Consider the following 12,153-nt stretch of genomic DNA (forward strand, 5'->3'; position numbering starts at 1 on the left):
AGACGACAGGATAAGGTGCCCTTATTCCTCTCTCTCTCTCTCTCTCTCTCTCTCTCTCTCTCTCTTATTACTGCTACTACTACTATAAAGAAAAGCATAGATGCCATTGCATGCCTTTCACTGGTTGTACCTTTTTCTTCATGCTGGTGTATTTTGATAATAAACTTCATGTTTACCTAAATCATGATGGATCTGTTCCCCACCATCTACGTGTATAAATTAAGACCACACCGTCCCAACCTGTCATCTCAAAACCCATCAGACTCGATGACAATCTACCTCACCTCTCACATTAACACCAAGCAAAAGTTTTCTTCCTTGACCAAGACAGCACCACCACCTTATCTACTTGATTTAGACAGTCATTTCTTGCACAGATCTAACTTATGCTACTTTTACTTATTCCATTGTTTAACTCGGTCCTATATGTCACTCATATTGGACGGAAGTGGTTCCAATCGGAACCCACTTCTGATGGTGGATTGTTGACGCGTGTATGGTTGTGGGTACATGTTGACGGGTGTCCATGTATTTTATTAGTGCAAAAGTATCAGATTAATTAAAATAATTATTGTTATAATTATAGGTAGCAAGTAGGAAGAGGAACCTTACAATCTTTATGTGATCTTAGCCGTCGATCTCGTCGCGCGCAGGGTCGATCATCCTACCATTGAACGGCTGAGATCATTTTGAGTTCAAGTCGGTGGCACAAAAGCATCGAGGTTACTGACCGTCACGCGTTGCCATATGTTCTTCGACCGCTTATAGTCACGGCTTCACTGCCCCGAACGCACATTTCTGCCCCTCCTCCGCCGGCTGCTGCGTCCATGGCGACGACGCCCCATCGCCATATGATCGGCTACCGACAAGGGGATACGTCCATCCACTTCGTGCTCGCGCTGCTTCTCGTCGCCCCCCGATGCGGTGCCCAGTCCTCAGCCATGAGCCAAAACTACTATGGCCAGACCAACCCCTCCAACATCAGCCCCTCGATAGCCACCGTCATCGTCGTCCTCATCAGCGCCTTCTTTTTCCTCGCCTTCTTCTCCTTCTACATCCGCCAGTGCGCCGGCGCATCAGTCGCCGTCCATCAAAGGGACGGCGTTGCAGGGCGGGCTCGGTCGGGGCGGCGAAGTGGGCCGGCAGGGCTGAGCGTGGAGGTTCTGGAGACGTTTCCGATGATGGCGTATGCGGAGGCGAAGGCGCTCAAGGTGGGGAGGGGCGCGCTCGAGTGCGCGGTGTGCCTCAGTGAGTTCGAAGACGATGAGGCACTCCGCCTCCTCCCCGGCTGCTACCACGTCTTCCATCCCGACTGCATAGACGCCTGGCTCGCCTCCCACATCACCTGCCCCGTCTGCCGCTCCGACCTCTCCGTCGCCTCTCTCGAGCCGCCCCTTGTCATCTCCACAGCAGACCCGACGCCCGAGAACGCTGACCCACTGCCGGATCACGTGGTTGTCACTGATCGGGCCCCGACGGACCAGGAAGCGATCGAGTTGGCCCGGATCGGAAGCGAGAGGCGGGAGGCGCGGTCCAGACGTGGGCGACGGTCGGCGAAGCTCCCGCGATCGCACTCGACCGGGCACTCCTTGGTGCAGTCCGGGGATGGGCAGAGGGAAGACGTCGACAGATACACGCTGAGGTTGCCTGATCACATACGGCAGGAGATCTTCGCGGCCCGAAAGTTCCACCGGTCCGCAAGCTGCGTCGCGTTCCCGGTCGCCGGGGAGGGGAGCTCGCGGCCAGGGTACTGCGGCGGCGCCGCGGAAGGGGAAGGGAGCAACCGCGTCGCTAGGAGCGTGCGGCTAGGGATTTCGGACCGGTGGCCCTCCTTCCTCATCCGGACACTCTCGTTGACAGTCCCAGCGTGGAAGAGAGGGGAGGGAGAGGGGTCGGTGAAGAAGGCGGAGGCAGAGGGCTCCTCGAGGGGGAGGTTCGGCGGCGTGAGAACGCCCTTCGACTGCCTCGGTGGCGGCGGCGCAAGGTTCAACGTTCCCGGCGACGAGCGGGGCCCTGCGCAGTGACCCGCCCAGTTTGCTCGAGTCGGCATCAATTTTGGTAAGTGTCCCATCTCGATCTTTTCCTAATATAAACCAAACATAAGGATGACGTGACGATTCATGGATCGTCCGTTTTGAGTAATCCACGGCGGAGGTTGATGCTTAAGACTTGCATGTAAATGAAATGCCACACATTACGCAAGCTTTAACACATCTCCTCCTCTGTTGGGAGACATGGATTTTTTGTTGATATATAGTTTGGATTAGGAAGGATACTAATATGTGTACGTTATGTTTTCGTGTACATGGAGTTATTAGGGAATGAATGGGCTGAATTATGTGCGGTTGATTGGAATGATTTTGCATCTAAAGTAACTAATCAATTAATTAATTTTATTATTGGAAAGAGGATTGTGATGCTTAATGATTGGTGAAGAAAGTTCATCTTTCCCAAATGCTTGGCCACGTAGCTTCACTTGTAATACATCAACGAAACTGTTATAAACATATATAGATATATTCTTTATGAAAAGTGAAAAGTTACACCAACTTTTTCTTTATGAAAAGTGTAGTCAGGTTATTTATATCCAAACAAATCGACTACTTAGAAGGTCATATCTAAAGAAGTGGAATGACACATCACACCTCCAAAAATTAAAGGACAAACAAGTTAGCCTTTTTTTTAAATTTAAATATTTGTGTGTAACATATGAAGAGTTTCATGCTTAATTAAATTCCAGGATTTGACGCAATGCAATGCCCCTGTGATCTTTGGTGTTTGGGTCGCATGCAATGCCCCGGTCCTCTAGCGTGTACTCTGCTTTCTCCGATTATTTTCTACGTGCCTGAAGGTTTCCGGGAAAAATAACAACTATTTTTTCTCTTCCAAAAGGATATCGATGCAAATAGTGAAAAAATCTAATTTTCTTATCAAGATTTACGTAGACTTTTGTCGATAAGAATAACATGATGACAAAATCATGATAAGTTCATTTCAAAGGGACCAAATTGAATGAGACGAATTTTATACTATATATTTCACTACTAGCTCACTAGCTTGCACTGATGAGAATAAATTTGTTAGGATCAATACGAGAAGATACGATGAATTAGTGCAGCGATAGCGATAAAAATTATGGTTGTGATTCAAAATCTTTTCGAGTTGATAAAAAACGTAGCGAAGAAATCGTATCGAGAAGATGTCGACTTGAAGTAAATGAATAGCTAAGTAATAAAAATAAGTAATAAGGAAATAATACATCGGATTTATAGTAGTTCGGTCATTGTGACCTACGTCCACTTTTGATTTTTCCTTCGTCGAGGTCATCGACGTCCACTAAAGGTCTTCTTTCAATAGACGAAGACCAACCACCTTCTTAGAACACTTTCTCATTTTTGAGTTTAGAAGGCAATCGTTACAAATCTCACACCTCACTTGAATGATCATAACATTTAGAAAGGGAGGAGGAGGACACTTAGCACTTTTACAACACTTTTACACCCCAACACTTTTGTTCACACTTTTGTTTATTTCTTCATGTAGAAAAGAGTGAGGTATTTATAGGCCTCAATGACTTTAAAATTTGAACCAAAAAGTGTATTATCCCGGATTTCCGAGGTACTAGCAGTACCACCGCTAGTATTGGGTGGTACCAGACACTCTAAGACAAAATCTTTACGATATTTAAATATGCCAGAGAATTAACAAGACAGGGTCGATACCACGTATTAGAAAAATAAATTTAGATTAGAAATGAGTATTAAATATGTAAAAGAATTAACATACCAAGTTTTAGAAAAAATAAATTTAGATTAGAAATGAGTAATTGGTAAAGGGTGTTATCTTTTGTAACAATATACTTGGAGGCTTTTATAATATGATAAAGAACATAAAAATTAATTTATGTCCAAAAAAATGGAAGATATAATTATGGAGTTACAATTCATCGTGTTGTAAGTGGCAAGTGTGTTGAATCAAAATAATAATAATAATAGTTTTAGACTTCGTCAGTTGATTGCCAAATATATACTTATTTATGTTACTTAGTTAATATTCTTGTCACTAAGATATTGGCTACGTAAGTCATTGACGTCCCAATCCGTCTGTATTATATCAAATATTTATCATCATCCATCGTCAACTCCCAAAGAAAATTTTGGGATCGCAAAGTCAAGCCTACTGTCCGTCTGTGCCAAACGCAGTCCCATGATACCAGGAAACGAAGCCAGGCTTCATCAAAATGGAGGGGGGGAGTCCAAAAACTTCGTCTTTCTTGCACATAAATGAGGGTGTGATAGTGACGACGGCACCTTTGCCACTTTCCTGCCTTCGATCACCAGTGAGAAACATTGGATTAGACGGAGACGGCAACACACAACTTTCCTCTTCCAATAAAGAGGCGATTGCTGGTGGTCTTTGATTGGTTCAAGTCGGCATTGACGTTGGCATTTGACTGTGTCCGACTTGATGCCATGTGGTTCCATGCGATGCGAGATGCTCTCCTTTCCTTCCAGAATAACACCTGCTAAAACTTTTCTTGGTACTTTTTGTGTGCCAACGATTTCTAATGCATGCGTGATTGGAATACATTTTAAGATAGTATGCATTTTATTTAATAATTTTTTTTAGAAATATCTTCTCTCCCACATAATTGGCTTCTTAAAATATTACTTTTTAATATTACAAATTTTTTTAATATGATCATATCTTTTGCAATGATCACTTTAGAACTTTATTTTCACACAGTTTTGATTGTTACTCTCACTGTTTTTCGAATTTTGATAAACTAGACTATCTAAACATCAAAATCTTATTTGATTGATGTTTGTCCATCAATATATTTTTTTGGCTAAAAATATTTAGTTTAGTTTACAAAGCATGTTCAATAATAATAATAATCCAAATCTGTCTTCATCTATCAGAGGCGATTGAAATAAATAATAATAATTAAATAATTCACTAATAAATAATTTAGATAAATCTTTTAATTTTTCAATTAAAGTATCTACATGGCTATTTCTCGAACCTTTTGTAAATTTTTAATTTTTATTAAAAAATATCTTCTCATCTAATAAAAAATCTTTGTATGAATTTACGTTCATTTATGAATAAGTTTTCAAAAAGTGTTGGAAGAGTCTGAAGTCTAACAATGAATTGAAATGACACCTAAAACATTGGTATGAGAAGGAGAGAAGAAATGATTCCTTCGGGAGTGGAAAGAGATGACCATATCTGTAATTATTTTACCACCATCCACTATCTATCCACTATAAGAAAAATGCCTTTTGGCCACAGATAAAAATCATCATCAAAACATAAAAACTTGTAGTAGAATATTAATGATGAACAGATGGATGCTTCCTTTGTTAGTGTAGATTCCGTGGTTAAACTTTTAATGATGAAAACATATGTTTGTCACTGAATTACTCCCTAATATCAACTTTATTATTTCATTTCATATATATATATATATATATATATAATTAAAAAAAAAACTTTTGTGAATATCAACATGCTCTTTTGAATCAAATTCTGGAAACAAGTGCGAAATAAACAAGTTGAAAATTTTGATACACATTCTTCATTTAGATTAGCACTGTGGCCTGCATAGCGTAGATACTGTGGGCTGTGCCGTGAACAGGTCCTTATCATATACGTTGTACTGGTCCTCGGCAGCGAACCCAGAATTCATGCCCTTGTCCTGGCTAAAGAGCCTCTGATCGTATATTGTGACCTCCCCACCCCCAAGTATATTAGCCATGCCCAGAGCAACCTTCTCACTGACATCTCGATTCCTATCCCTGGTGGTCTTGCTCTTCTTCGCCACTGCGGCATCCCTATTCTCCAACCTTCTCTCCCTCTCCCTCTCACGTCTACGCTCTTCACGGATTTGATCGCGCTGCAGCCGCTCTCTCCGTTCCTCGATTGTCTCCTTGTGCTGTTCTTCTTGTTCTCCTGTTTCAGCATCGGCAGGTGCTGAAGCATTGCACCTTTGATCGAGCCTTTTGAGCCACTGCACGGAGCTCCTGCTCCTGCTCCTTTCTTTCTTTCTTTCTTTCTTTCTTTCTCATTCATCATCAACTCCCTCTGCACCTTTGATCGCATTGCAACAGCCTCTCTTGCCTAGTGCTCCGCCACATACAAGGCCTCGGAGAGCTTCGCCAAGTTGTCATCGACCTGCACTTCCCGGAGATCCCTGCCATCCGCAGCCGGACGCTTGTCCAAAGAAATCGTGTAGCCTTTCGGGTTCTTCCAATTCGAGATGCACGAGGGATCTTCCAGTCCTGCTGGTCCGTCATAGTGACAGCCCGTGAGGGGGAATGCATCACCGGAACCGGTGGTGACCCCGACGCCCTCAAGACTGTTGTGCTTGAACTTTGGGGGCTCAACTTGATGGATCCACGGGAATCTAAATTATCAGAAAGATTGTAACGCCCCCAAAAAATTGTTAGAAAGGCCGAAATGGTAGCCGCAATCCTATATGTTTTACTACGGGAATGTAAGACTAAATTCTGAATGGATAATTTAATTTTATAAAATATTCATTATATTTTAACTCAAACAATTCAATCATTGGACATTCATAACATGTTCTATTATATTTGAACAACTCATATATATATATATATATATAATTAACAAAAATCACACAATCAAAACCTGAACAAGCAACATAATTTTCACACAATCAAGTAAGTTATTCATCTTCATATAACCACCGTATAATTATATAAAATTCTGCATCATATCACAATCAATACTAGTGTATTCACATAATTACAAGATCACCATATCCGATCCAAAATAATATTTCATATTAACATTATACAAGCCCAAGATATAATAAGGTTCTAAACTATAATATTTTCCCTTAAGCATATTCACGCTAGACTATTCCTCGGGATTTGAAAATTTTAAAGAATAGAAATATCAGCAAATAATAGTTCATTAAACACCATAACTCATATACCAACAAAAAATTATTACAAATAATTGTTGAATCTCGGATTTTGATGATAAAATCAATTGTCAATTGTTTGTCTAATCTATGTGTTGAGATAAGTGTGCAGGATTAACTACGATGAAAGTAAGACATGCAGCAGGAGTTGCGCCGGAGTCATGACAATGATCACGTTGGGAGTTCAAGAGCTCGACGGAAGTTCGGACAGTCGTCGGAGGTTCTGCGGGAACAAATCCGAGAAGTCCAGAAGCTTGCCAAAGGAGCTCGTCGGAACTTGCCAAGTGGATCGTCGCAAGTCCAGGAATTTGCCGGAAGTCCGCAGGAGGATCACCGAGGGTTCGTCAGATGATCGACGGAAGTTCACCGGAAACTCGCCGGAAGAAGCGATTGACGCACCGGAGCAAGCTGCAGAATATGTCTTAGGAAATAATCGTAGTTAGCACATTGATTAAGTTAGAAATGGGAGGTGATCCCATTAGCTTAATCTTGGGGCAATTGGGCCCCTGAAAGAATCAAATTGGGCCGAATGGATTAACCCATTCGGACCCAGGTTGCTGTGGGAGGTGCAACCGCCCAGGCAGGGAGGTAGCACTGCCCAGGCTATGTCTCCCAACGAGACTGGGCGGTGCAACCGCCCCAGCCAAGAGGTGGCACCGCCCCGGGCTCAGTCTTCGAGCGAGACTGGGCGGTGCAACCTCTTCTGTCAAGAGGTAGCACCGCCAGAGCTCAAGTTTCGAGCTTTGCCAGATGGTGCAACCTCTCTAGTCAGGCGGTGCAACCGCCTGAGCTCGATCTTCGAGCTCTGGCAGAGAGGTGCAACCGCCCCTGACAGAGGTGGCACCGCCTAGAGGCTCAGTCTTCGAGCTCTGCTAGGCGGTGCAACCGCCCCAGTCAGGAGGTGCAACCGCCTAATCCCGGAATTTCGGGAATTGACAGATTTGAGCTCCAAATTTGAACTAGGTTGGGGCCTATAAATACCCCACCCATTCAACACTGAAAGCACAGAACACACACTCGAAATCTTGCTGTCTTTCTGTGATTCTTAGAGCTCAAAACTGTTAGTTCTCCTCCTTCTGTTCTTCAAAGTTTGAGTTGTAAAGAGAGGAGAGAAAACTTCTGTAAGGGTTGTCTCCTAAGCCCGCCAAAAGGAGTGAATCTGTAAGAGGGTGGTTGGCCTTCACCTATTGAAGGAAGGTCTCTAGTTGACGTCGGTGACCTCGTCGGTGGAGGAAGCCAAAAGTGGAGTAGGTCAAGATTGACCGAACCACTCTAAATCTCGGTTTGCATTTCCCTTGAGCATTTTACCTTTACTGCAAACTTTTCAATAGCTTACTACCCTCTGCGATTTTACGAATGAGTTTCAAGGTTCAAACGTAAATCTGCATTTAGACGTAAATCTGCGTTTAGACGTAAATTTGCTTTTTCGTATGATGATCTTATTGCAGATTGCATTTACGTTTTGAGCTGTACAATAGCAGCACACTGCCTTTATACTTCTGCTTAAACTGCGTCTTATCTAATCAAGTGATTTACGAATCGGCACTTAGACGTAAATCTGTTTCTTCGTACGAACGTCGGATTTCAGTTTGCGCCGATATTCTGGTTTTCATCATAACTGCAAACTGCCTGTATAGATTGACTGTAACCTTGCTTAGTATCAACTTTCATACAGAGTTGTCTTTATCGTTCAAACGCAACTTTCGGTTTTAATCGCAAAAAGTTTATCGTTCAAACGCAGCTTTCGGTTTTAATCGCAAAAAGTTTTCCGCTGCACCAATTCACCCCCCCCCCTCTTAGTGCTCTCGATCCTAACAATTGGTATCAGAGCCCGGTTAACTCTCAAACGGATTAAAACCGAAGAGAGATGGCTTACGCCAGAAACCAAGAGGGCCATTCTATTACACGTCCACCCATGTTTAATGGGACGGACTACACCTATTGGAAGACCCGAATGAGGATTTTTCTTATTTCTATGGACGTTGAACTTTGGAATCTTGTCGAGAATGGTTTTTCGAAGTTTTCTCTTCCAATGATCGATTGGAATGATTTGGAGAAGAAGGCTTTCGCTCTCAATGCAAAGGCTATGAATGCCTTATTTTGCGCACTTGATAAAAACAAGTTTAATCGTGTTTCGATTTGTGAAACTGCATTCGATATTTGGCACACACTCGAAGTGACTCATGAAGGCACAAGTAGAGTGAAAGAGTCAAAAATCAATCTTTTGTTACACTCTTTCGAACTTTTCCGAATGAAACCGAGTGAGACTATTGGCGACATGTTTACCCGTTTCACGGATGTCGTCAACGGTCTAAAAGGACTCGGAAAAAGTTTTTCGGATTTTGAGCTCGTAAATAAGATTCTAAGATCCCTTCCTAAGAGTTGGGATCCTAAAGTCACTGCTATTCAAGAGGCAAAAGATCTAAATAACTTCCCTCTTGAAGAATTAATTGGGTCATTAATGACCTATGAGATGACTTGCAAAGCTCATGAAGTGCAAGAAGACATCCTTCCAAAGAATAGGAAGGATATGGCACTTAGAACTTTGGAAGACCACTTGAAAGAAAACTCTGATGAGGACTGTGACGATGACTTGGCACTTCTAACAAGAAAATTTAAAAAATTCATTAAAAGAAACAAGTTTAAGAATGACACTAAAAATAAACTTGAACCCAAGAAGGACCAAGTTATTTGCTATGAGTGCAAAAAGCCGGGACACTACAAGAGTGATTGTCCCCAAGCCAAAAAGAGAACAACAAAGAAGAAGGCGCTCAAAACAACATGGGATGATTCGAGCGCATCCGAAGAAGAGGAGTCCAACACTGAGCAAGTTGTTCATTACACCTTAATGGCCATCGGAGATGAGGTAACGAATTTACTAGATGCTGATTTATCTTTCGATGAATTATTAAATGCCTTCCATGACTTATTTGATGAATGCAAGATTATCAATAGAAAATACAAATTGCTAAAAAAGGAGCATGATAGTCTTACTTGTGATTTTGATAAGTTAAAAACTGAATATCATGATAGTTTAAATTCATGTATCAAATGCCATGATCTAGAAACTCTCCAAAAAGAAAACCTGCTACTTAAGGACACCTTGAAGAAATTCGAGGTTGGTAGTAAGTCATTAAACATGATCCTTGCAAACAAGGGTCACGTTCCAAAAAGGAGTGGAATTGGATTTGTGAGAAGTCCTCACCTAAATCCAACCACCTTCATAAAAGGCCCCATCTTACATGTTCAACACCAAGCCAAATGCAACTTTTGTTGCAAATTTGGACACAAGACGCATTATTGTCCATTCAAGAAAATTAGTCCAAACAAATTGATTTGGGTTCCTAAAGGAACCATGATAAACTCTACGCAATATGATAAACAATATAGATCTATCTTTGAGGCACCCAAAAGCAAATGGGTACCTAAAAATCATCCTTTCTTGTAGAAACTCACACCATCGCAAGCTAGGAGCAAGAGATGGTACCTTGATAGTGGATGCTCAAGGCATATGACCGGAGATCCATCTCAATTCTCTAAGCTCACTAGCATAGACGAAGGCTATGTCACCTTCGGAGACAACAACAAGGGTAAAATCATTGGCAAAGGAACCATAGGTAACAAATCCAACTTCTTTATTGAAGATGTTTTGTTAGTTGATGGTTTAAAACATAACCTCTTGAGCATTAGTCAATTATATGATAAAGGATACACTGTCAAATTCGAATCTAATGCTTACATCATTGAAAAACCACATAAGAACATGTCTATGATTGCATTAAAACAAAATAACGTATACACTATTGACATCAATGATTTATGTAATGAAATGTGTTTTGCGGTTATGAATGAGGATGCTTGGCTATGGCATAGAAGATTAGGTCATGCTAGCATGAAACTAATCACTCAAATATCATCTAGAGAACTTGTAAGAGGAATTTCTCATATCAAGTTCATCAAAGATAATGTATGTGATGCTTGTCAATTAGGTAAACAAATTAAGGGTAGTTTCAAAGCTAAGAATCAAATAAGCACCTCTAGGCCCTTACAATTGATCCATATGGACTTATTCGGACCAATCTCTACATCGAGTCTAGGAGGTAGCAAATACGCCTTTGTCATTGTTGATGACTATAGCAGATATACATGGACCTACTTCTTAAAACAGAAAAATGAATGCTTTAGATATTTTACCAAGTTTTGTAAACTTGTTCAAAATGAGAAGGGTTCTATGATTTCGTCAATTAGAAGTGATCATGGTGGAGAATTTCAAAACCATGATTTCTAAGGATTCTGTGAACTCAATGGATACAACCATAATTTCTCTACTCCAAGAAATCTTCAACAAAATGGGGTAGTAGAAAGAAAAAATCGAAATCTACAAGAAATGGCAAGAACCATGTTGAATGAACATAGCCTACCCAAATATTTTTGGGCCGAAGCCGTAAACACTGCATGCTATATTTTGAATAGAGTTCTAGTAAGACCCTTACTCACCAAAACTCCTTATGAGTTATGGAATAACAAAAAACCCAATGTCTCATATTTTAAAGTCTTTGGGTGTAAGTGTTTTATCTTGAATGAAAAGGATAACTTAGGAAAATTCGATGCTAAATCTGATGAAGGAATCTTTCTTGGTTATTCTTCGGTTTCTAAAGCTTTTCGTATTTTCAATAAAAGAACTTTAATTATTGAAGAATCCATCCATGTTGTTTTCAATGAGATTTCCGAAATTAGGAAAAATGATCTTGATGATGATGTTAATTTTGATTCTTTGAATTTAAACGAAACCCCGTCTCCAACTAGCAACTTGGATGCATCCACTTCCCAGATTTCCTTACCCAAGGATTGGAAGTATGTAGATGCTCATCCTAAGGAGCTAATCTTAGGAGACACACCAAAGGGGGTTCAAACACGATCTTCTCTTAAAAATTTTTGTGCTAACGCCGCTTTTCTCTCCCAAATTGAACCCAAGTGTGTTGACGAAGCCATGAAAGATGATTCATGTATTATCGCAATGCAAGATGAATTAAATCAATTTGAGAGAAATGAGGTGTGGACGCTTGTTCCTAGGCCAAATGACCATTTAGTTATTGGTACTAAATGAGTCTTTAGAAACAAGCAAGATGAAAATGATATCGTGGTTAGAAACAAGGCTAGATTAGTGGCAAAAGGTTTTAACCAAGAAGAAGGTA

The 12,153-nt window shown here is 41.1% G+C and overlaps 1 protein-coding gene across 1 annotated transcript; it reads left to right on the top strand.

Moving 5' to 3' along the window:
* Nucleotides 1-733: 733 nt before the first annotated feature.
* LOC135587716 (E3 ubiquitin-protein ligase ATL31-like) lies at nucleotides 734-2,355 on the top strand. The gene has a single exon (XM_065079418.1). The coding sequence runs from the start codon at nucleotides 828-830 to the stop codon at nucleotides 2,022-2,024; it is 1,197 nt and encodes a 398-aa protein (XP_064935490.1). The 5' UTR covers nucleotides 734-827; the 3' UTR covers nucleotides 2,025-2,355.
* Nucleotides 2,356-12,153: the final 9,798 nt, after the last annotated feature.

Source organism: Musa acuminata, chromosome BXJ1-8, assembly GCF_036884655.1.
Source record: "Musa acuminata AAA Group cultivar baxijiao chromosome BXJ1-8, Cavendish_Baxijiao_AAA, whole genome shotgun sequence".
NCBI lineage: Eukaryota > Viridiplantae > Streptophyta > Magnoliopsida > Zingiberales > Musaceae > Musa > Musa acuminata.

Excerpts from the sequence above, each read along its gene's own strand:
- LOC135587716 (XM_065079418.1), top strand. The coding sequence starts at position 828 with ATGGCGACGACGCCCCATCGCCATATGATCGGCTACCGACAAGGGGAT.